The sequence below is a fragment of the Leptopilina boulardi genome, unplaced genomic scaffold, assembly GCF_019393585.1.
Source record: "Leptopilina boulardi isolate dan_hultmark-lab unplaced genomic scaffold, ZJU_Lbou_2.1 LbouV2_384, whole genome shotgun sequence".
Taxonomy (NCBI): domain Eukaryota; kingdom Metazoa; phylum Arthropoda; class Insecta; order Hymenoptera; family Figitidae; genus Leptopilina; species Leptopilina boulardi.
In genome coordinates, this window is record NW_026137956.1 from 769,740 (window position 1) to 797,453 (window position 27,714).

The window sequence follows — 27,714 nt, forward strand, 5'->3', positions numbered from 1 at the left end:
TTTTTTCAATGTTGTTAAAGGAATGTTATTAAAAAAAAATAAAATTTTTGATGAAAATATTTGTAACATCATTGAAAAATGTACAAAAGAATTACAAGTTTTTTCTGAGCTTAAGGAAAAATATTAAAATTTTAAAAAAATAATTATTTGACGCAAGATTTTGACTCCAACATCATTTTCTCCCAAAAGTGTGTCTTTCGAAATTAACATAAATTAATTTGTATTATATTTTAGTTTACGTTAAAAACGGAGTTAAAAATCATTTTTTAATTTGAGGTTATGTTACAATCACCATTCTCCTTAATCGTCTTTCTTGTAAAATTAGCTTTTTACAGATGAGATTCCTTTCACCGTGATATAAATTTTATAAAATTTTTGTTATAAAATTTAAAAATTTAATTTTAATTTAAAAAATGTTTAATTTGTATACCTTTACAAGAAAAAAATATTATTTTAAGACCTAGAAAGTAATACTTGTTTTTAAAGTAATTTTTGACACCGAACTCGAATCCGCAGACGATGCTGAGGTACGCAACGTTTATGGTCAACCATTAGGAATCAATTTTTATTTAACATGGAAAATTGTAAAATTGTTTACCTAAAAAAATTTTTTTTTATAATTTGTTGATTAATAAAAAATACAAGAAATATTTTTTAGCCAAAAAATTATAGAATTTTTTATTTTAAAAAATTATTTCTTTAAAAATCGTTTATCATAAACGTTGCGTACTTCAGCTTCGTATCCGCAGTCCGTTTTTTACTACGCGTCAGGTTTTAAAGATGAACTTGCAAATTGAGATACATATTTTATTTTTAAAAAATCTTCACTTATTTAGGGGTTTTTGGGGTTACTGATTATGAATCTGAAGTCAGATTTGAAAAATTCAATATAGTGGACCTAAAACGGCGAGAAATTTTTTTTTTCAAAAATTGATTAAATTTACTTGAAACTTGTTACTTAGAGGTTGTTGGGGTTGCTGATTACGATATCGATGTCAGTTTTTAAAATTCAAAATGGCGCCTTCAATATGGCGGACATTTTTTTAAAAATCTATTGGATTTACTTGAAAATCGTTACCCAGGGGTTTTTGGGGTCACTGATTATGATTCCGAAGTCAGTTTTTCAAAATACAAAATGGCGGTCAATTTTTAAAAAATTGATTAAATTTACTTAAAACTTATTACTCAGGGGTTTTTGAGGTTGCTGATTACAAATTTGAAGGTAGATTTTAGAAATTCAAATTGGTGGATTCAATATGCAGATTTGATTTTTTAACAATGAATTAGATTTTCGTCTAACTAATTACAAATATATAAATTTTACTTTGAAAATTGTAATCAGCAACCTCAAAAATTTTCAAGTAAAAAGTTTCAAGAAAATTCAATCGATTTTTAATAAATTAACCGCCATACTGGAACCGCCATTTTTAAATCTGACGTGCTATAGCGAAATTCTGGAAGCGGATTTTAATTCATAGTGATTCATTTGGTGTTCAAAAGGTAACATTAATTTTTTTCCTTGTGTTATTTTTCATTTTAAAAATATTACTGTAAATTATTCGAAAATAAACAAAAAAAAAGTGGAAGATTTGGAAAAAATCTAAGGTAGTTCACTTTTAAAACATTCCTGAAAAATGGCTTGCAAATCAGCTTTAAAACCCCCTAAATAATAATTATTAAAATTTTAAATATAGGACATTCCAGACAGAGTCTTAAACAAAAATTGCTTTGATGGATTTAAACGTTCTAGCACTTAAAAGATTTCTACATTCGTGTACTTTAAGATGCCGTTGGGCTTTTTTTTAAAAAAATTTATTTTTGATGCCAATAGAGCTGTCAAAAATTTTTCGGGTCGCTGATTATGAATCTGTTTTCTTTCTTCAAAAATTCGAAATGGCGGATCCAATATGGCGAACTAAAGTTAGAAAAATAAAAAGAATTGTTTTTTTTGCGGGAAACATATTATTCGGCACTTTTTGAGGTTGAACAAATCTGATGTCAGTTTTCAAAATTTCAAAATACTCTGAAGTTTTTGGGGTCGCTGACAACGAATCTGATGTCAGTTTTCAGAGATTCAAAATGGCTGATCCAATATGGCGGAATCCGATAAATTTTAAAAATGTTCTTCCGCCATATTGGATAAGCCATTTTGAATTTCTGAAAACTGGCAAGTAACAAGTTTTAACCGAATAGAAAAGAATTTTAAGAAATTTTGTCCGACATGTTTAAATTTTGAGAACTGACTTCAGATTCGTTATCAGAGACCCCAAAAATCGCCCAAGTAAGAAATTTTAATCGAATTGGATAAATTTTAAAAAATTTCATCCGCTTTTTTTAATCCGCCATTTTGAATTTCTAAAAATTTCTAATAAATAACATAACAGATATAATTACCTCGTTTTTAGCTTTTAATTCGTAAAAGTGTTTTGTTTAGGGCTCTGTTCTTGTGGAATGTCCTATATTTAAAATAAATTATAATAAATGGAAATTTAAATTTAAATTATATAATTGATAGATTTATGAATCAAAAATTCTTAAATTGAATTCCACTTTTTCAGATTTGCTATCAGTTTGTGCTGGTTATGGATCTAATTTGTTAGACAAAACTCCAACAGGACCGCGTCAAAATCTCGAGGATCTTTTGCCTAATGTTTCTGAAGATGCCTTAAATCTTATTAATAACTTAATTGTATTTAATCCAAATTACAGACTCACAGCTGTTAAAGCTTTAGAACATCCCTATGTAACAGCGTAAGTAAAATTAATTTTTACATTTTGATTTTTATTATACTGTTTTGTAATAAATAAAAATTTGTTTAAATATTATTTTTTCGTAAATTTTTATCAATTTTTAAGGTATAAAATAAAAACAATTTTAGTGTCTATAAATAAAAAAAAAATTTCACATTTTCTACTGTTATTCCCGATGAGTGTAGTTAATTTATATTTTTTTTGTTAATATTAGAGAAAATTTTTATAAATTCCTCAATATTGAAAAATATTTCAATGTTTAAAAATATGTTTTTTTCTATTTTAGGTTTCATATTCGTGGCGAAGAGCCTGAAAGAGGTTCAAGTGTAATTCCCCTTTTGAGAGATGATATACAATTATCTGTTGAAGATTATCGAAATCAATTATATGCCATGATGGATGAAAAGCACAAAAAACATAAAAACATGTAAGCAATAAAAATGATATTTCATAGTTGGTATTATTCTAGATTTGTCTTTTTAATTATTTATAAAATAAAATTAAAAATGTTTTTTAATAGGTCAAAATCTAGAATTAGACGGCTCTCGGAACACATTAGGAAGGAGACCAGTGTTGGTCAAGGAGATTCTCTTTCTCAAAAAAAGAGTTTCTATTCGTCTTGTGATGACTTGCGAAAACAGAGAAGCAAAAGTGATGGTTACAAACCATCAGATACTGAAAACTTTGGTAAGAAATTGAAACAAATTTTTTATTTTTATTTAGAAAAAATAGTTGGTTAATTGAAAGAATAACAAATTACTCTTAAAATTAATTTTTAGTAAAAACTATAAGACTTTAAGTATTCAAAGTCAAATAATTAAATACTTGAAAGTGTAGAAAAGAATGTGCATAATTAAATATTATTACTTGTTAATCATTTAATAATTTAAATAATTAAAAGTATTTTTGAAAATTCTTCTAAGTTTTCAATAATTTTTCCAATAATCCTTTAACAGTGAGAATGTCTTATGAGTGAAATTAAGATTTTCTTATTGTACGAGATTTCCAAAAATTCGCTTCTGTTTTAAGAAAATTCACCACCTTCATTTTGAGTCTTCCAAATTTTAATGATCGCAAGAAGTTATATTTTATTTTCGGCATCATTTAGGAGAAATAAACCATTGGTTTAATAATGGTCCAACATTGGGAGCCAGTCGTTCCAATATTGGTGCAATGATGGCACCCAATATTGGACCGCGAATGGTAAAATCTTCGGATGATCACGCCGTTGCTAATCATTGGTAGCCAATATAGTTTATTTACTCTCCCTGTCAAGCGCAGGGTTCGAGGATCCAAGTACAATCTCTTAAACCTAAATACAATATCTTATCCTAATACTAAAACAAAAATATCTCCTTATCCTAACGCAAATCTTAAAAACTATCTTAATTACTACGCATCCGCCAGTGCCAGGGCTTCCGTTTCCAGTTCTTTGTGCCCAAACATGGCTTCGTCACCCTTAACGCCCACCCTATATACTATACCTCATCTAAACTCCATCCATTACTCCTTACATCCTTTTCACTCTTCTCCTTTCATCCATCTTTCACCCTGCCCATTTTCATCCAAAATCCATCTCACCCTAGCATCCACTCCATACCTATCATACACTTCACACTCTCTCCTTTCACACCTTTCTAACACATGCTCCCAATCCTCCACTTCATACCCGCATACTCTGCACAATCTCTCTTCTCTTTCCATCCAGTACCTGCATTCTCTCATTCCCTCTCCCATTCGATATCTTACCATCCTTTGCCATTTTGTCTCTCTCCTCATCTTTCCCAAATACTTTGGTACCCCTACTCCTTTTACCATCTTGTACCATCGGTTAAATCGTGAGTCCCATATTTTTGCCCATCTCTCTCTTCTCTCCTTCTCCTTCCAACCCTCCTCCAACCCATACCACCCCTTACCATATTTGTTTCCCTCCTTAATGGCCAATTCCCTCGCCTTTTCCCACTTCGATTTATCTCGGTCTCCCTTGGTCTCTCTCTCCTCAACATATCTCCTACACCGCTGAGTCCATTCATTTCCTTTACCCTGCCTCAACTTCTCTTCAAACCCCCATGCCCTTCTCCTTTGTCTCACCACCATCCTTTCTCTGCCCACTTCCTCTCTCAACCTGTACCCCGGACAGCTCGCACTCACACCCAACGTTCATCTCAAATACCTCTCTCATTAGTAGCCAATATTGTTCCATCATTGGCTACCAAGGCAAAAAAAAGGATTCTCAAAAGCTTGGTTATTAATTGTCTATAAAGATTGGGCCAGTATTGGAAGTCAATCATTGGTTATCAACAATTGTCCAATCTTAGTAGCCAATTATTAACCAAGCATTTGAATATTCGTTATATGTCTTAGCAGCCAATGAGAAAACAATATTGGAGACCTAATAATGGCAATATCATCCAAAAATTTTAATAAAACGTGGTCCACTATTGGCAGCCAATAGTTTGACAAGAAAAGAATACAAAAATTTCATTCAATTCATACACAGGTGTCTGGAAAGAAAAAAAAGTTTACCTACGATGCCAAGAAAAATCATTGTTACCTGGTGGTTTCCTTAGCACCCCCTGAAACGAGAAAACTTAACACGAAAATCGTAGCTGTTCATTTAGAAAAGTTTCACCCCTTTCTAGGGGGATTTTGAAGTTTTTCCAAAAAAAATTGTTTTTTAAAGGTCATAAATAAGTTTTTAATTATGTTAATGATTTTTATTTATGTGAATGTGTTTGTAGGACCTTATTTTCTAGATACAAGCAATTAAAAAATTCTTTAATAAAAAAAACTAGAATTCTTAACTTTTTTTTATATAGGTGACAATTTTGGACAATTTAATTAACAGTGAATTTTGATCTTTTGAAAAGTTAAAAATGTGTATTTTCACTACAAAAAATATTGAGATGTCCCTTTTTGTTATTTTCGAGATATTAACCCGAGGCGAAATTTGAATCCTCTTTAGCTTCCCTTAGAACCTAAATAGGCCCTCTTTACGATCTTGTAGACTCCCGTAGGCCCTCCTTTGAATCCAAACGTGGAAGAAAGGTAAATTTGCGACTGGTTGAGGAAGCTAAAGAGGGTCTAATTCGATTAAAAAAGTACAAAAAAATGCAAAAAAAACTCTTTTAATTATTTTGATTAAAGCAAAATGAATTTTTTCTTCACACAATATTTCTTTAATTACCCTTTAAAAACTGGAATTAACATATTTTGAAGAGTTTTCAAAAAATTAATAGAATTAGAGCAATTTCAAAATTTTCAATATTTTAATCAATTTTTAGACCCTACTTTGAATCCAAACATGGAAGAAAGGGAAATTTGCGACTAGTTGAGGAAGCTAAAGAGGGTCTGTTTAACTCTACTTTACTCCTTGTAAATTAGGGCTTAAATTTCGCCTCGGGAATTAATGAATTATTTAATGTTAATAAAAAATGCAATATTTTATAAACAAATAATGTTATCGTAATTCAGCGTTACCAATTGAAAGCTGACGTAATTCCGCATCCAACAAGCCTAATATGAACTATGTATTTTGAATTAGAGGGATTTTTATAAACAATTGCAATGTAATGCGATTATTTATTAACAAAAATTTCTTTCAATTCACAAGAAAAAAAAGTTTGCCTACGATGCCAAAAAAAATCATTGTTACCTGGTGGTTCCTTAGCACCCTCTTAAACGAGAAAACTTAACCCCAAATTGGTAGCTGTTCATTTAGAAAAGTTTCACCCCTTTCTACACATATGAATTCATTAACACGATTTATTTATTTACTAATTAAATCATCCAAAATCGTCACCTATATAAAAGAAAAGTTACGAATTAGAGTTCTTTTTTATTAAAAAAAATTTTAATCACTTGTATCTAGAAAATGAGATCCTACAAACACACTCACACAAATAATAATCATTAAAATAATTTAAAACTTTTTTCTGATCCTTTAAAAACAAGTTTTTTTGAAAAAATTTCAAAATCACCCCTAGAAAGGGGTGAAACTTCTCTAAATGAACAGCTACGATTTTCGGGTTAAGTTTTCTCGTTTCAGGGAGTGCTAAGGAACCACTAGGTAACAATGATTTTTCTTGGCATCGTAGGCAAACTTTTTTTTCTTTCCAGACACTTGTGTCATTTCACATATGGAGATAATTAAAATATCTCCTGCCACCAAGACGGCAAAGTGTGAAAAAAATTAAATTCTGATTTCAACGACAAAGAAGTCTGTTCTTATAGTGTGAGGTTAACACCTTGATTGCGAGTGGAAACGACTACCACACACCCTATAGGCCACTTGTCTAAATATTTTAATTATCTCCATATGTGAAATGAATTGAATGAAATTTTTATATCCATTTCTTGTCGAACTATTGGTTGCCAATATTGGACCACGTTTTATTAAATTTTGAGATGATATTGCCATTATTAGGTCTCCAATATTGTTTTCTCATTGGCTGCTAATACATATAACGAATATTCAAATGCTTGGTTAATAATTGGCTACTAAGATTGGACGATTGTTGATAACCAATGATTGGCTTCCAATACTGGCCCAATCTTTATAGACAATTAATAACCAAGCTTTTGAGAATTCTTTTTTTGCCTTGGTAGCCAATGATGGAACAATATTGGCTACCAATGATTGGCAACGGCGTGAGATCATCCCAAGATTTTACCATTCGCGGTCCAATATTGGGTGCCATCATTGCACCAATATTGGAACGACTGGGTCCCTAATGTTGGATCATTATTAAACCAATGGTTTATTTCCCCTAAATGATGCCAAAAAAAATACAACTTCCTGCGATCATTAAAATTTGAAGGACTCAAAATGAAGGTGGTGAATCTCCTTAAAACAGAAGCGAATTTTAGGAATTCCCGTACAATAAGAAATTTTTAATTTCACTCATAAAACATTCAAAAAATAAAGGTGGTGACTCCCTTTAGAAAGGAAAAAAAAAAATTTTCTAAACATTTTAGCGATCGGGAACTTCGAACAGAAAAAAATTGTGTTCTCTTCCGCATCACACAGGAAAAGGAACAAAAGATGCGTTCATTTAAAGTGTCTCCCTATTACACAATTTGTTCAAATTCAAATTACGTTTTGAATATGTAATTGAGCTCAAAGTGTGTATTAGACTTAACCATGACACACAGTAAAATTTATTAGGGCAATATTTGGAATATTTTGAATATGGCCGGCTTATATTGAAAATATTCTAAATATAATTGAAAAAAATTTCATTAGTGTAAACTTAAAAAGAAAAAAGGTTTGTTAGTTTAAACCTAAAAAGAAAATAATTTTCGTTTATACAAAAAGGTTAAAAAGTAATACAAAAATATTTTTCTCACCACGATGATCTTCCTGAAAGAATAATTGTTAAAAAGCACACAAAAATTTTATCACATTTACGGTCTTATTTGAAAAAAAGGTATTTTTCCAAATAAATATAAATCAACATTTTTTACAAGAGAAAAAGAAGATAGCGACACTGATATATCATGCAAAATTCATATAACTACCCAGACAGCACGTAAGCTTCAAATGTCCCACCTGACCCAAACTTGCATGGTGAGCATACTGAAAGATTGCAGTGTAAGATTACTGCAAGATTGCAGTGTAAGGTTACTGCAAGATTGCACAATAAGATTATCGCAAGATTATTCAGTAAGCTTGGACGGTAAGCTTGTAGCAAGGTTGGTGCATGATTGCGAAATAACCTTGCTTTGAAACTATAAAATTTTTTTTTTTTAAATGTTTCGTTTAATTTATATAGTAAAATTTATATAATAAAAATATATAAATTAGACGAAAAATTAAAAAAAAACATTTTTAGGTTCAAAGTAAGGTTATTTGGCAACCTTGCTACAAGTTTAACGTACAAGCTTACTGAGAAATCTTGTGATAATCTTATTGTGCAATCTTGCAGTAACCTTACACCGCAATCTTGCAGTAACCTTACACCGCAATCTTGCAGTAATCTTACACTGCAATCTTTCGGTAAGCTTACCATGCAATCCACATTCATAAAACTAACGACCTCCCTAGCCATTTCTAAAGGGCGCGAATACCTGACGATTGTCACTCACACATACCGCCCAGGTGCAAATAGACCTATACTAGGGATTACGTCCCGTGACGCATCCTTCACCTGAGCTTAAACATTCATATAAACAATAAGACAGAGAAAAATGTAGTAATAATTTGAATAATTTATCATTTTTCTAATAAAAATTTAAAATAATTTATATAGTTAAAAATTTAAGATATTTTACTTTCTTGATATAGATTAAACATTTGTTTTAATTTTCAGAAAAGTATTTTAAAGTACTGAGAAATTATATTCGAAAAATTTTTATAAACTACTGTAAATAAGTAAAAAAAAATATTTAAACTGTAAAGAAGTATTATTAATAAAATCAAAAAAAAAGGGGGGGGGGTAAATCAAAACATATAAACCTGAAATAAATAACAGTTTACAAAATTTTTAAATGTAGAAATTACTATTTTGTACATTTAAAATAATGTCTTGTTATTTTTGGTGATTAATTTCTAAAATTTTATATTTGAGAAATTAATCATTTCAGGTAGTGTCGCTACATTCATAGAAAAAAAATTTGACTTGCCGATCGCGGATTCACCTCGACGGAGCGATGGCAGCATCGCCTCTTCTGGACCAGTCCCCCAGTGGCCCCTCTTCTATGCGGGGAGACCGGGGAACTATGCAGGGGCCATGCTTTCTCTGCATCCTCCTTCCTGTCCTTCAGTCTAAAAAATTTTAGAAAAAAAACATATATAAAAAGGGCAGTCAAAAATTCTATGTATACAGAAAGAAAAAATTCAGGAAAAATTACAGAACTCAGTTGAGTAACTCAGGATATTACGACCATTTCGGAATATTTTCAAACTTATCTGTTTGAATAAGTAATAAAATATTTTTGATAAAGGTAGACTAAAATATTTTCTCATTTTCTGCTAAAATGAATATTAATAACACAGAAAATTAAAAGGCATTAAAATAAGCTGCAACGCTTATTATTTTAATCCAATTTTGCTTATTTTAATCCATTTTGGTATTAAAATAAGCAAAATTGGATTAAAATAATAAGCGTTGCAGCTTATTTTAATACCTTTTAATTTTCTGTGAATTCAAGAAGAAATCAAATGAAAATTTGTTTAGTCCATTTCAGAAATTTTAAAGAAACTGCCTTACTTATTGACGAGTTACTACATGAATTTCTCATATAAAGCCTCATATGAAAAATTACGGAACTATTTCTGAAAATTCTTAGCTAAGAAAGACGAAAAAAATTTTGTTCTGTTTTTCCTTTCATCACTCACATTTTTTTGTAAACACACATAACTATTACGCCACACTTGACAATTTATATATAGCGATCAAATACAAACTCATATATTATTAATATAACACAAACATGAAACAATTTTTATTAAGAATCTTGAAGCAGAAAATTAATTTTAGAGAAAATTTGACTGCAGGCGGATTTGAACTCTCGTCTCTAGGTACAGAAATCCGGTGTGTATTCTCTAAGCTAAAACAGGTACATAACTTCTGTTTCTTAGTACAGAAATCTATAAGAAACTGTATGCCGAGTGTATACTCACTCATACACAGTGGCAATGGTTGCGATGCGCAATGATTAACTGCGCATCAGAGTCAATTCCGAGTTCCGTAATTTTTCAGGTTCAAATCCTGAAGTCTTCCATAGCGAGCAAAATGAAAAGTTATGAAATATATCTCTGAATTTTTCCCTCATATCCAGAGTTACTGAATTATTACAGAACTTTTTCCTGAAATTTTTCTTTCCGTGTATGGCCCTATGTTTTTTTTATGTTTCTATTTAATTATTGCTTCCTCCTTTTTAGAGGAAATATCCTTTCAGCCAAAAATTCTGGATTTTTTGTGACGCATTTTCTAAAAATCATTCATTAGAATTTTTATTTTATGGAATTTCATTTGTCATAATTATTTTTATTTTTTGAGCCGAATTTTTATTTGTTCGAATTAGTATTTTGCAGAATTTTCATCAAAACGATTTTCTATATTACAGAATTTTTATATAACCAAAAATTTACTTCACAGAATTTTTATTTGTCAAAATTTTTATTTGCTCGAATTTTCATTTAACATAATAGGCATTTTAAAGAATTTTTATTAGGTAGAATTTCATTGCATAAAATTTTCTTTCAGATGAATTTTCATTTGTTCGAATTATTATTTGATATAATTTCCATATAACCGATTTTTCATACTATAGAATTTTTATACTTAACCGAAAAATCATTTAACAGAATTTTTAATTGATAGAATTTTCATTTGTCCGCAATTGCAAATGGCCAAACGAACAATCGACAGAAAGATTATTGCGCGATTTTTAAAATCAACCAATCACGATTTTACGGATAATTTTTGATTGGTTTATTTTAAAAATCGCGCCGAAATCTTTCTGTCGATTGTTCACGGAAAAAAATAGTTCGCGAAACTTCCGTAAACTAGTAGTTCACTTTTGGACGGGCCCAAAGTTTGGAAATCTTTCAAGCGCATTCCACACTTAAACTTTTCGGACGCCCGACACGTGAAACGTGCCCCCTCTTCAATACTAACTTCTCCTACGTCAGGAGGGGAATGCATTTGGTAGATGGAGAAGAGGGGGCACGTGTGTCGTGTCGGACGCCCGAAAAGTTTATGCTGACTCTACATTGGCTGCGTAAACGTGTACGTGAACGTGAACGTGCTGACGTCACCCATTTGAATAACATTGTGACGTCAGCACGTTCACGTTCACGTACACGTTTGCGCAGCCAATGTAGAGTCAGCATTAAGTCGGCTCTACAATGAACGTGTACGTGAACGCGACGTGCTGACGTCACAATGTTAATCAAATGGGTGACGTCAGCACGTCGCGTTCACGTACACGTTCATTGTAGAGCCGACTTAAAGCGCGTTCCACACTTAAACTTTTCGGACGCCCGACACGTGAAACGTGCCCCCTCTTCAATACTAACTTCTCCTACGTCAGGAGGGAAATGCATTTGGTAGATGGAGAAGAGGGGGCACGTGTGTCGTGTCGGACGCCCGAAAAGTTTAAGTGTGGAACGCGCTTTAGTGTGGAACGCGCTTCATTAGTCTTTTTCCAAGATTTCACGAACGTTCATCACTCTCTTCATAACAATCAATGTCTGCGCACGCGCACAAAAAAAGTTCGTGAAATCTTGGAAAAAGTTAATGAAAGATTTCCAAACTTTGGGCCCGTCCAAAAGTGAACTACTAGTTTACGAAAGTTTCACGAACTATTTTTTTCCGTGTTTGCTCGGCCATTTGCAATTTTGGACAAATGAAAATTCATCTGAAAAAAAATTCGATGCAATGAAATTTTACTTATATAAAAATTCTTTAAAATGCCTATTATTATGTTAAATAAAAATTCGAGCAAATAAAAATTCTGACCAATAAAAATTCGAACAAATAAAAATTTTGTAATATAAAAAAATTGTTTTGATGAAAATTCTGCAAAATACTAATTTGAACAAATAAATATTCGGCTCAAAAATAATTGTGACAAATGAAATTCCATAAATTGAAAATTCTAACTATTAGAACATAATCATGCATCCCGATTTTTTGACATATTTTGATATTATTCAAAAGTTTTATTCAAAAAATTTCTATACAATCTAATTTTTATTTAATAGTATTGTCATTTAACAGAAAATCTTCTTAGCTAAATTTTTAAGACAGAGAATTTCTATTTCACCGATACTTTATTTGACCGCGAAGTTTCAATTATCCGAATTTTCATTAGATAGAAATGTTAAAATATCGAATTTCCATTTGATCGAACTTTCATATATTAGATTATCCACTTGGTATACAGATTTCAGCGGGAGTTTTAAAATCAACCAATCAAAAATTATTAAGAAAATTGTGATCAACGATTAGAAATAAAATTTTTTTTTTAACACGAAAAATTATAAAATTGTTTTCCTAAAAAATAATAAATAATAATTTGTTGATTAATAAAAACTAAAAGAAATATATTTTCATGCAAAAAAAATATAGAATTTTTCATTCTAAAAAAAAAATTATTTCTTTAAAAATCGTTAAACGTTGCGTATTTAAGCATCGTTTTTAAATGAACTCTATAGCACAACTTGGCAGCAGTTTTAATTATAAAATAAAAAAATCTTACCGTGGACACCCTTCGCCCATGCCCGATCTCCATCCTGGAGCTGCACTCGAACGGTGTTTTCCAAAATTGGCACAAAAAAAAACATTCACTCGCGATTTTAAAATTTTCGAACACTCCCGAACCACGTGTTTACTGTACGAAACTGACTTATTTAATTTTTACATACGATCGCGGTTTTAAATATTACGAACACTCCCGACATTGAAAAATTATTTTAATTTACAAAAAAGTAAAGGGAAAAAACATTAATAACCTACATACTCGATCGCGGGTTTAAAAAATACGAGCACTCCCGGAAACTAAACTTAAAAGAATTAAAATTTAGATAATTTCACGAACACGTGATCACCCGACAGGATTCAACAGGCTTATTGAACGCGGCACATGAAAATAATATTTCTTCTTCTTCAAAACAGTATATTAAGCAGCAACAGTCCAAGGGTAGCCATTGTTTACATGGGCGTTTGCAGCCCGAGACGTGAACGAGTGTGCCAGCAAACGTCAACATAAACAATAATTGGCTGCCTTTGGACCCATGTTACTTAGGTATATTTTAATAAATATGACGACCGGGTGAAAAAGCCATCCATTTGTTCTACCTTTCGAGAATGGCATCCATTTTTACCCTAGGGCGAAAAAAAAACCGAAGTCAGAATTATCAGATTGGCTTTTATTTTTGAGATAAACTCAAAAAACTGCTCAGGAAGAAAAATAAAATCAAAAAGTTAAAAAAAATTTGAATGCCACTGCGATAGTGTAATTCCATGTATTTTTTGTCGCTGAATCCGAATCCAAAGTCAGAATTATTAGATTCGCTCAAATTTTTGAGATAATTGCAAAAAAACCCAAGTAACAAAAAACTCAAAATACTGAAAATCAGTTTTTTGGAATATTCTTCAAAATTTGAGCCAATCTGTCAATTATGACTTCGAATTCGGATTCAGTGTGAAAAAATACATGAAAATGCACTATCGTAGTGTTTCGGCAAAAAAAATTTCTTTCAGCTAAAATCGCCAAAAACTGATAAAAATTCTGAATTAGGGGCACAGATAATTTTTTTTGCCGAAACACTACGATAGTGCATTTTCATGTATTTTTTCACACTGAATCCGAATTCGAAGTCATAATTGACAGATTGGCTCAAATTTTGTCTTTTGAAGATAATTCCAAAAAACTGATTTTGAGTTTTTTGTTACTTGGGTTTTTTTGCAATTATCTCAAAAATTTGAGCGAATCTAATAATTCTGACTTTGGATTCGGATTCAGCGACAAAAAATACATGGAATTACACTATCGCAGTGACATTCAAATTTTTTTTAACTTTTTGATTTTATTTTTCTTTCTGAGCAGTTTTTTGAGTTTATCTCAAAAATAAAAGCCAATCTGATAATTCTGACTTTGGATTCGGATTCAGCGTGAAAAAATACATGGAAATAGACTAGTGTAGTGTCTCAGCCAAACAGCTTTTTATTTTTTGTGTGCCTGTGTAATTGTAACATTTTCTATTAAAAATTACTACTTTCAAATAGTAATTTGGGAACTGCTCAAGAAATAATAACTGTTATTAAAAGCTGATTGTGAGTAATATTTAAAATGTCCCGAACAATTAATACTAGTAGCGAAGCAATTTTTATTATGAAGCGGAGCAATTATTACTATTTCGTAAGGATTTTTACTATTAAAACATATTAAAAGTAGTAATCTGTACCACTACAACGACGCGCCTCACACCAACGGGTGGTGGGAATGCCGACGTGTGGGCAGCTGCGCGCCTGTGCGTTTGTCAACTAAAAACTTTTATAAAAAGAACTATATTATATATTTTTTGTTTTATTATCAGTATAATATTATTGACCATTTAATAACTTTCTTATGTTTGTCTTGTTGTCAACAAGTTATTTAAATACAAATATTGGGCACCAATAAAAAAAATTCATAATCTGCATTTATTGTTTTCACAATAAAATGTAAATTGTTCAAATTCTTCTTCCACTTCTCTTTTTATACAATTTATTGATTTACTAACAAATTTTATTTGAAATTTATAAGAGGTTTTTAATAATATTTAACAATATTTTTCAAAAATATAATATTGGCCAATCATATTGTTTTTGTATTGTTAAAGAGAGTATTTATTAGCTTTGTAATAAATTAAAAAATTCTTTATATTGCTAATGAAAAAATTGTTTATCATTCCTCTATAAACAATAAAAAGCAATTACTAAAAAAAAAGTTTACCCAAAAATATATATTTTTAGGGTTCCGTACTCGGTTCGGAACCCTATTAATATCGGTTTTTTTGAAATCGTGTACCCCCCCCCTAGCGGCCACATAAATTTATCTGGAGGGCTGAAAATTAGTACACATATGTATTTTCGCGTGTAGATTACAGGAAAATTATAGCGAACTTGATTGGAATTGATTAACATAGCGTTGTCAAGGAAAAACCATGAATTTTTACGAAAAATGCCTAAAAATGACTATGTACCCCCCCCCCTAGCGGCCACATCTTTTGACATAAAGAGCTCAAATTTGACACACTTACGTATTTTTACGTGAAAATTACAGGAAAATTATAGCGAACTTGATTCTGATCAATTTACATAGCGTTGTCAAGGAAAAATCAAAAATTTCGAAAAAAATAATTTATTCTCCCTAGCGCACACAATATTCAACCCAGACAGATCATATTTAGTATACAAATGTATTTTTACGGGAAAAATACAGGGGAAAAAAAGCGGTCACGAATAGAGTTGATAATTAACTTTTTATCAAGTTTTTCAAGAAAAAATGACAATTTTAGGAAAAAAATGTATTTTTCCACCAAAAACGAACAAAATTTTATTTAAAGGAAATTAAATTTATATATTTTAACGTATTTTTACGTGTAGATTACAAAAAAAATATAGCGAGCATGATTGGAGTTGATTATCATAGCGTTGTCAAGGAAAAACCATGAATTTTTACGAAAAATACCTAAAAATGAGTATGTACCCCCCCCCCTAGCGGCCACATCTTTTGACATAAAGAGCTCAAATTTGACACACTTACGTATTTTTACGTGAAAATTACAGGAAAATTATAGCGAACTTGATTCGGAATAATTTACATAGCGTTGTCAAGGAAAAATCAAAAATTTCGAAAAAAATTATTTATTCTCCCTAGCGCACACAATATTCAATCCAGACTGTTCATACTTGCTGTAAAACTCAATTTTTGCGTGAAAAACACAGGGAAAAAATGTAAGCGCGATTGGAGTTGATGATCAATTTTTATCAAATTTTTGAAGAAAAATGATAAATTTCAGAAAAAAATGTATTTTTCCGCAAAAAACGAAAAAAGTTTTTCTACAGTGATTCAAATTTATATATTTTGACGTATTTTTACGTGTAGATTACAAAAAAAATATAGCGAGGATGATTGGAGTTGATTTTTCAGGAATTAATAAACAAATTTTATTTTTTAGATAACTTTCGATTTTTCCTTGACAAGCAGCTACTAGCCTTATATCAATATCTTAAGTTTTATCTCTTTTTGACTTAGAAAGATAAAATTTAATATTCAATATATTTTTAAAATGTAAATACAATAAAAATATTGCGAGTTGAAATAAAATTATGTTTCTTATATTTTTTTAGTAAAATATTTTTTAAAAATAAAATCGGACAAGTGCGAGTTACACTCGCACTGAAATCGAGGGTTCCGTACTCGAAGCGAACTTATTTGGTATAAAAACAAATGTTTAAAAAATATGTGTTGTATGACAACTAATATAAGTGATACAAAAAGGAACAATTTTGTAAAATTCAAGAAAATTGTTCCTTTTTGTATCACTTATATTAGATGTCATACAACACATATTTTTTAAACATTTGTTTTTATACCAAATAAGTTCGCTTCGAGTACGGAACCCTCGATTTCAGTGCGAGTGTAACTCGCACTTGTCCGATTTTTTTTAAATTTATTTAAAATAAAAAATTTTTAATACACTTTATTGTGGTGTGGCGATAAGTGCGACAAGAGACTAAATTAGTCCTCAAACACAATTTTTTGACAGTTGTGTCAATAATAATAATAATAAATATAATGTCCATAAATTCACTTAAGAAAAATAAACACATAAATAATAAAGCGTGCGGTGATGTTAAGAGATGTTTTCGACAGTCAATGGGTGTTAGCACCCGGTGTCAACAATGGTGCTCAAGTATTTTTAATCAAAAATGGCAAATTGCAACATGTGAATAGGGCTTTAATTTAAAATTTGGTATCTGCTACTGTTACTCACGCTAGATGCACGTGTTATTTTCAATTGAAACGAAAATATATTTTAGAACAATTGAATTTTATGATATATTAAAAAGCAAATAATATCAAAAAATTTATGCATTAATTAATCATTAAATACGAAAAATTACAAAGAACCTATTTAAATTGAATTAATACATGACAAGAAAGTTATTTTTATCGATAATATTAATTTACACTTTTTTACTAAAATTTTAACAGAATAAAAAATATTTAAAAATAAAACAATAACATAAATCAAATTTTAGTTACCTTTATAAAATTCCATTTTTTCAAAAATCTGCCATTTTCAAGGAGCTTCTACAACAACTTGCATCAGTACTTGTATCTGCACTTGCTTTGCATTTGATCTTGTATGTGAGCGCGCACATCAATTTTCAGATATGGAATATAGATTTAATTAATTAGTAATTCATTAATTAATTTAATATTCCATAACTGAAAATTGATACGCACACGCACATGCAGTAGCAAATGCAATGCAACTACAGATACAAATACCCTGGCGGATTGGGTAAACCAAGTTGTAACCGAATTGGGTTACGATTCGGTTACGTTTCGATTCCTTGTAAAATATTGTCGTTAATCGACAATTTTTTTAGGGAAAAATAGATTTCTTTTTGTCACAATTAATTTTTCTCATGTCATTGAGAAAAAAAAAATTTTATTGAGAAAATTTTTTTTTTATATATTTGAAGAAATGAAAAAAGTTGTTTTAATTAATCGATCTATTTTTTTAAAACTTATATTCACTTACACATTTGACACTCTATAGTTTAATTTTAGAAATTCATTCACAAAGTAATTTTCAACACTGTCTACTGTTTAAAGCGTCGATTAACGACAATTTTTCACAACTAACCGAAACGTGACCGAATCGTAACCCAATTCGATTACATCTCGGTTTACCCAATCCGCCAGGGTACCGATGCAATTTGTTGTAGAAGCTCCTTCACTGCTTGACACCTTACAATAACACCGCTATCAAAACAGAGTTAACACCGGGGGTCGTAGTGGAATTTTTTTTAGGGAATATCACTAAATTTCCCAAAAAGTAGATTTTACTTTGATGTAATTTCACTAGAACCTAAAGTCCGTTTCATAAATTGTTGCAAGTTTTGAATTTTTGCGCCAATCAAAATGAGAAGCTTACGGAATTGGCCACTCAAAACAAACACCCAAGATTTATGTGAAAATTTAGGTTGAGCACAACTGTTGACACCGGGTGTTAACACACCCATTGACTGTCGAAAACATCCAAGGAGGTACAACCCATTAACATAACCTCAAACTAAAAAGTAGTTTTTAACAGAGAACTAAAAATATATTTAAAATTTATTACACCCAAATTCGACAGATCCAATTTTGGAAAAAAATTATTTTGAATAAAAATTCGTTGTTAAATAATAAATAAATAAACATTTTGTATTTTTTCTTAAAAGTTAGTGAACAATTGTAATTTTTATGCAATTCTTACAAACAATAGCTCATTTTTCTCTTTGAAAGATTTTCTACAATTCTGTTTGTTGAATTTTATTAAAAATATTTTGTTCAAAATTTAATAAACAAATAAAATTTTTATTTTTTATACAAACAATTATTTAACAAAAACACAAAATCAGAATTGTAGAGAATCTTTAAAAGAGAAAAATGAGCCATTGTTTATAAAAATTGGATAAAAATTAGAATTGTTCACTAACTTTTAAGAAAAAATACAAAATGTTTATTAATTATTATTTAACAACAAATTTTAACTCAAAATAATTTTTTTCGTAACAGGAAAAGCCTTAAACTATTGATTTCCCTAATGAAAGTCGTCTGCTATTTTTGAAAAGTATATTATAAAATCACATAATTTCATATTTTTGAAAAATAAAGTAATTGAATAAATAGTAAATGTTAAATATGAAATATTATTTGTAAATAAAAAGTCAATTACAAATTAATTAATTTTATTAATTTTAATGAAGTTCTTTAAAAATTCACTAACTTTAAACTTCTTTTTAATACACATTCTTTAACAATCAATTATTGTTTTTACAGTAAAATATTGAATTTTACTTAAATTTGATTAAAAATATTTTTATTACATTTACTTTTACAAAGAATTTTAATAATTTTAAAAATAATTGAGTTTCGGAAAAGTCATATATTCCCAAGATTCTTAGATCGAATTGATTTAATTTTAAGAGATTTTTAATGGAAATTTTTTTACAATTAAATAGCTACAGATTACTGTAAAAACAAAAAAAAACAATAAAATGCAATATAATATTTTTATATCCATTATTTGACAAAACATAAAATACTTACAGTAAAAAGTCTGGATTATTTAAAGTTTTTTTTATAAAATAGAATTAAAAAAATATTTGAATCATCCCGGATATCTCCGTAAATACATTGATAAAAGTTATAAATAATCAAGAAGAAATTTTTGCATTTTGCATTTTATTGTATTTCTAAAAATTGATTAGATTCGCTTATTTGCTATTAGGGGTTTTTGGAGTCACTAAATATGAATCTAAAATCAGATTTAAAAAAATTCAAACTGTCGAATCCAATATGGCGGACGAATTTTTAAAAATTGATTAGATTTCCTTGAAACTTGTTACTCAGTGAGTTTCTGAGGTCGAATACGAATAAATACGAATCTAAAATTGTTTTTGAAAAAAAAATTTAGCGGGCGACTATTTTTAAAATCAATAGGATTTGCTTGAATTTTGTTATTTGGGGTTTTCTCAAATACAAAAACATTGGAAAATGACTTGTAAATTTTAGACAACTGTCAAAAAAGTAAAATTCTAATGCTTGTGTTATTAAATGATTAATAAACAATAATAATCATATTATTCTTAATTAATGTGATTCTTATAGGCCAAATTTCAAAGAACGTCCTCAAAAAGCCATTCTCATAAATAAAATATTTATGGATACGAAAATAATTATTTTTTTCATCTTATATTGAACAGTTTTTATATTAACTCAATAAAATATTATGTTTCATTTTTGTTAAAGCGCGTACTGAGTTGCCTGTAAAAAAGACAATTGGATTCGCTTATTCAAATAGCTTGGGGCGAAGTAATAAAAATCAAATAACCAGGGACACGATAGGTGATAATAAAATCATCCAGAAAAATGGTACGTATATATACTGTGAAGTTTGATATATATATATACATTATATTGAAATTTAGTAGAAAGTGGCTTCTTTTTAAATTCATTAATTTGCAATTAGGAAAAAATGTAGCAGCTCAATATGCCTACAATTTGATGAGTAGCAATTTTAAAAAAATGCCACCTGGTCAAGCAAAAAGTTGTCTTTATCTATCACAACAGCAGTCAATGTCCAAGTCACAACGTTCAATTCAATCCGATCAAATAGTTGTAAGTATATGTATATGTACATTGAAATTTAATTCGAAAACGCTTTTATATACTCATCACACTAATTGGCGACTAATTAAACAAATGGCACTAGTGTAAATTGACATTCTCTTTACAGGCAACATGTCGTATGGGATATATTTAGGTATTGTAATTTATAAAATCCCATGGTTTAATCTGCATGCTTTTTATTTTTCAGCACTCAAATTAGGAATTTATTTATATAATTAAATTTTTTTTATTGATAAAAAAATTATATCCCTTATTTCAAAGAATTTTTATAATTTTTGTCACATTTTGCTTTTTTATCTTAACAAACATATCTTTTGTTTCTAACAATTAGAAGTTTTAGAATTTAAAATTTATAAAAAAAATTTTGAAGGAAACTTATGCAGATGTGATATTTCGTATATTTTTTTTTTTAAATTCAAATAAATTATTTCCTTTTCGTTAAAACCGTTTACATATAATAATAATTTTTGAATGAGAAGACCTAATACGGTTGTGATGATTTTAATAAATTGTTTAAATTTACTAAATTTTAACCAAATTTTTAATGAATTTAACAAATTATATAAACATAAATTTCTTTATTGTACTCAAGTAGTTTCGAATATATTTAACCTAACCTAACATTCACTACCAACTACAATTTGACATCAGATTAAAAGTAATAATTTTGCTCATCAGTAATAAAATCACTTGTTATCCTTACAATTCAGAGATTGTGCAATGTACTGCTGAAGTCATCAACTTACTATTAAAATGTTCAAATAGTACTTCACTTGACTTCATCAGTTTTGCAATTGTTTTTATTTCATTGGCTTAAAATTTTTTGTTCAACCAATGACATGCAAACATTCACACTTTTCGAGATTGAAAATATATAATTTTTTTTTTTGTATAAAGTTGAAGATAATTTTTATTTCACGTAAATTTCACAGTAAACTTGGTTGTATCTTTTTCTATTGCAACGTTTTGATGCACATAAGTTATATCAAAAAGAGATCGTTTTGTGTATCATTTTTAGAAATGATACACGAAACGGTCTCATTTTTTGATGCAAAAAATTTAATCAATTTATATCAATCATGGCCGAATTGAATCGACTCAAAATTAAACGAATTTTTTTCAGATATTTTGGTAATAGTACAATTGCGGAGACCATTTCACTATTTAATTTGAAAATGAAAATAACAGAAAATCAAAGACAATGTGCAATTCGATAATTAAAAAGTAACAGCTTATAAACATAACCTAAAATGCATGAGAAAAAATTTGTCGATAAAATCAATATAGCCGAGCTTTTTAGAAGGTAGATGGCAGTTTTGCATTTTATAAAAACGATTCAGAAAAAATTTAAAGAAAGAAAATAGATGAGTGCTGCCATCTACCTTCTAAAAAGCTCGGCTATATTGATTTTATCGACCAATTTTTTTTCATGCATTTTAGGTTAGTTTATAAGCTGTCACTTTTTAATTATCGAATTGCACATTGTCTTTGATTTTCTGTTATTTTCATTTTCAAATTAAATAGTGAAATGGTCTCCGCAATTGTACTATTACCAAAATATCTGAAAAAATTCGTTTAATTTTGAGTCGATTCAATTCGGCCATGATTGATATAAATTGATTCAATTTTTTGCATCAAAAAATGAGACCGTTTCTAAAATCATTTCTAAAAATGATACACAAAACGATCTCTTTTTGATATAACTTATGTGCATCAAAACGTTGCAAAGATTTGATGCAATTTTTGGTCTCAATTTGATACTTTTAGGAAAACTGTGTTTGTAACTTTCCACACAACAATTTGTTCAATTTTGGTACAATAAAGAAAAAATATATTAAAAACATCATAACCTTATTAGGCCTTCTTCTCATTCAAAAATTATTCAATAAATTATGTTTTATTGTAAATTTTCTCGAATAATTTTTACATTATTACCCAATTTCTTCACTGTGGCAGAAATAATTTTTGTCAAATTTATTCTCATATATATATCATAAAATTTTATATTTGAGATATCTGATCTGCTGTTTCATCTTCACCAATAAATCAAAACCTGCGTTTATCTCTTTTCCCTTTCCATCTATATATATCTAGATATATAAATGTTCTCACATTTCTAATCAATATATACGTATATATACATTAAATTCAACGAATCTACAATTTCCATTTCAGTGCAATATCGGCAGTAGGTCCAATGTTGGAGCATCACAACCAAAATTACGAAGGGGAGTTAAATCTCAAATTGCTCAGAGAACATCTCAAAATGTCAAACTTATAAACAACAATCATTATAGAGTAATATTGCCAAAACGATCTAGTCATGAACAATCAAAAATTCAAACAAAAATTCCTAATAATATTACTAAACATTTTATCACAACAAATTGTGGTGATTCATCACCAATTAATTATTGTGATTCAACATCTCAAAATAATGTTATTGAAAGATATTTAACACAAAGTTTTCCAACAGCATTATTAAAAAATCGTGTAAATTCATATCAATTAAGAAATTTTAGTCAAAATCCAATTTATCTACCTGATACTGAAAATAATCGTCATAAAAGTGCAATTACTCGTAGTCAAAATATAAAAAATAATTTGAGACATAATAATATTCAAAAACCTTCAACAGCCACTCAATGCTCATTAAGATCAATGAATAGTTTCAGTCAAAATCATGGTGTAATTACAGCATCGGCTTACAGAGATTTAAAAAGTGGAAATATCAGATGGTAGTTTTTAAATTTAGCTTCTCAGTAATTTTTTTTATAAGAATTTCGATAAAAAAAAAAATTTTTTTTTTTTGATAATTTTATTTAAACTCTTGTATATTGTGTATAAATATTTTTACAGATATTTAATAACATCAACATTGTCAATTTATTTTGATTTTTTTTTTATAATCCAAATACTAAATCCTAAAATTTACTGAGAAACCTAAATAATAATTGAATATTTTTATTTAAATTCTATGTCATTATATCAACTCACTCGACATAATATATCATTGCCACTTCATTCACCGACTGATTATACAGGTTGAATTATTCTTTAAAGTTCCTTCCTCTATCTATAATGTATGGAGCATTGCATTTCTTAACATATATGATAAATTTTTGATATATATTTTAATTCAAACCATCAAAAAAAAGAAGAGAGACCAATGTTTATAAACGAGAATTTTTATAACTTATTTTTTTTTCACAAAATCAAAAGAAATAAATTTTAACGGAGAATAAAGTAGAAAAAATTAAAAAATAAAATTCTGTTTGAAAATTATAGAAAAAAAAAAAAACCTTTGCTCAGATTCTTTTTTTTTTCTGACGTTTTTATTATAAAAGCAAAAGAATAGTCTTGTATTTTTAACATCAAAAACTTTTCTATTATGAGATATAAAAAAATTAATATCTAAAAAGTTTCCCTCTAAAGTTTGTGTGTGAAAAAAAATTTACCAACTTTTCAATAAGTTTTTCAAGTAAATGTAAAAAAAAGAAGCACCCAACTTTTTTTTTATGATCTCTATTATTAAACAGTTGAAATGAAATTTTGTAAACTTTTTTTCTTTTTATTATCTTGAAAAAATTTTGAAATATAAAATATAAAAGAGAAGAATTAGGGATTATTTTTTAGTTCTTGGTATTTAATTTTATATTTTCTATATTATGTATATTTTATAAAAAGTATATTTTATTTTTAACATTTTTATAATATATTTCTATTCAAATCTACAATATCTGAGCATGTGTTAAAAAATTAATTTTCAATTTTTAAACAGAAAATAAAAATTAATAATATAAGTTGGAGATTTTTTTTTTGGTAATATGACAAAGAACTGAGAAATTTAAAAAAAAATAATTATCAATCAAATTATATATATATATACAAAATATTAATTAAAATTAAATCTATTAAATATTGTCGACAATAAATAATGGTGATAAAATATTTTTACACAACTTTGCAACACTGAAAAGTGAAAACAAATAAAAGAACAATATAATCTCGTTAGGAAAAAATTTTATTCTTTAGAAATAAAAAAAAAAATTCTTGTAATTGGCGATAAAGTAATTTTTATATATATATGTTAGGAAATAGAATGCTCACGTACTTTTAGTTCAGTAAGTCGATAATTCAACCTCGTTATTTAATATACTGTACAGTTCAATAATAAAAAAAAAATGTTTGAAAGTGATACTTTGCACTCCAAAAGTTTAATTTTTGTAAATTAAACTTTTCTGCCTCCTCTAAAAGCTTTATAAAATTTGTGAATGAAGCATATGTACAAATTTTACTGTAAATTTTTAATTGCCATCGACGTTTTGTGTGACGTCTATTTGTGTACGATATAACATTTTAATAAATAAATGAAAAAAAAAAAATTAAAGTCCTTTCTTTAATTACAAAAAAAAATTAAATTATATTGTTTTTTTAAAATTATATTTCCCATTTTATTTTTATTCTGAATCATAGAGAAAATATTATTTTTTTTTTATAGTAAAAGAGACAAATTTCTAATTCTATATTTTAAATTTGATATTCCATATTTTTGAAAAAAAAAATTTTTTTTTTCATCTTTTTTTCTATTAAATGGAATAATTTACTTTTACTCTTCTAAAAGCAGAAATAAAATTATTATATAAGCTCTCAAAAAGTAAAACAGTAAAAGAAATACAATATTTTAACTTCTTTTACTTTTTGAAACGAGAAATTCTACTTTTTTTCCAAACACATCATGTATTATGTAGCACTTTAATGTTTTATTCATCAGTAATTGTTGGAGAGATTATTAACAAAAAATGTGTTATTGGAAAAGACTCAATTTTTGTTAAAAAAAAAAAAAAAAAAAAAAAAACAATAACAAAAACACAAGTAAAAATAATTAGTTTCTTTCAAAACAAAAAATTTTCTATAGACTAAACAAAATATTGACCAAAAAGTTTTCTATCAACACAAAGTTGAAAACTTTACACAAGTGAGGAAGAGACAAACAGATATCGCTGTCGTTTTCATGCTTTTATATTCTTCGTTATCTGTTAATGTGGGACTTCCCCTCAATATATAAATAAGACGTTAAGCCATTTCTACAATGAACTGCGAACTCTACAAGCTGTATCTCTATCTCATCTCTATAGACGATTCTCAGCCAATAAACAAATAAAGAAAATTAAGATGTCAAAAGAATTTTAAAAAATATCTCTTAAGGAGGTTCAATCTATTAACATAACCTCAAACTAAAAAGTAGTTTTTAACAGAACTAAAAATATATTTAAAATTTATTACACCCAAATTCGACAGATCCAATTGTACAATTTTAGAAAAAAAATTATTTTGAGTTAAAATTTGTTATTAAATAATAATTAATAAACATTTTGTATTTTTTGTTTAAAGTTAGTGAACAATTATAATTTTTATCCAATTCTTACAAACAATAAGTTGCTTATTTTGTTCTTTGAAAGATTTTCTACAATTCTGTTTGTTGAATTCTATTACAAATATTTTGTTCAAAAGTTAATAAACAAATAAAATTTTTATTTTTTATATTTTTTAAAACAAAATCATTTTTTAACAAAAATACAAAATCAGAATTGTAGAGAATCTTTCAAAGAGAAAAATGAGCTATTGTTTATAAAAATTGGATAAAAATTAGAATTGTTCACTAACTTTTAAGAAAAAATACAAAATATTTATTAATTATTATTTAACAATAAATTTTAACTCAAAATAATTTTTTTCCAAAATTGTACAATTGGATCTGTCAAATTTGTGTGTAATAATTTTTAAATATATTTTTAGTTCTATTAGAAACTGCTTTTTAGTTTTGAGGTTATGTTAACGGGTTGAACATCCTTAATTTTTTTCGTAAAAATGTAATTCACAAATGAGTAAATTTTTTTTTGGGAAATTTGTGGAAAAAATATTTTTTTTCTAAAAAAAATTCAAGTTGGGTGAGGGAAATCCAAAATGGCGATTAAGTGGTACACAAACAAACTTTAGAAATGTACGGGATAAAGTCGAATATTTTTTAATATCTTTGTTTAAATGGAATTTTTGAACTAAGTATATTAGGACTATAGTTTCTATTTTTAATTACCTATTAAATACAATATTAAAAAATAATATTAAATATTCGAATTTATCCCGTACATTTTGTGCACCACTTAATCGCCATTTTTGATTTCCCCCACCAAATTTGAACTACCTTATACCAATAATCGTCACCAAACGCAACTGCGCTTGCGCTACTATAACTTTTTCATTGGTAGAAAAAGGCGCTTATATTTAATATGCTTTAACATAAGAAAATGTTTAGAAAACAGTAAACAAAATTTGTTAAATTTAAATACAAATAATAATATTAATTGAGCATATACTTGCTTTATCAATACTTTTAAAAGTTAATAAACTAAAATAGAATTATTCGCAAAATTATTTTCAAAAAATTACCTATAAAGTTTGAAAAATATAAATTTTTTCTAAAAATATAGTTATTTGAAAAAAAATTTCTTTCTGTTTATTCTTAAATATTTTTTAACAAATTAATTTTATATTAATGAAATTATATTTTTCATGTTTATGAGAAAATTTGGTATCGATTAAAAAAAATTAAAAGTTTATCTTTCTACCAATAGAAAACTACATTAAAAAAAAAGATTTTGTTTTTGCAACCAAATCATTAGTTAGGCAATTTTGTTTCTTGTAACCAAATTTTAGTTGGCTGAAACAAAGTCGTAGATTTATCTCAACCAAACATTTGGTTAGGCCAACAAAATTTTTTCGTTGAACATTTTTAAATTCCATCCAAAATTTGGTTACGACAATAAAATAACATATAACAATAAAAACATAAAATAACATAAAAAAAATAACAATTTGTTTAAATAACTCACAAATATGGGTAGTCCAGTGGTCAGAGCTCCCGACTTGCAGTTTAAAAACAGCGTGTAGAAATTTTGCCATGGCTCGGATCGGGGCCTGATTTGTCCCTGATCGGGGCCAGATTATGATTCCTTACCAGGGCCGTGGTAGGAAAATTTCGACACGGGAGAG

General features: G+C 28.1%; 1 protein-coding gene across 1 annotated transcript in view; it reads left to right on the forward strand.

Moving 5' to 3' along the window:
- LOC127288310 (extracellular signal-regulated kinase 2-like) overlaps positions 1-24,233 on the forward strand; it is a 34,269-nt gene extending 10,036 nt beyond the window's left edge. Inside the window, exons 6-11 of the mRNA XM_051315700.1 lie at positions 2,559-2,751; positions 3,038-3,178; positions 3,272-3,438; positions 20,281-20,403; positions 20,501-20,649; positions 22,837-24,233. Of these exons, the coding sequence (XP_051171657.1) occupies positions 2,559-2,751; positions 3,038-3,178; positions 3,272-3,438; positions 20,281-20,403; positions 20,501-20,649; positions 22,837-23,403 (1,340 nt within the window). The 3' untranslated portion in view covers positions 23,404-24,233. The remainder of the gene's footprint in view (positions 1-2,558; positions 2,752-3,037; positions 3,179-3,271; positions 3,439-20,280; positions 20,404-20,500; positions 20,650-22,836) is intronic.
- Positions 24,234-27,714: the final 3,481 nt, after the last annotated feature.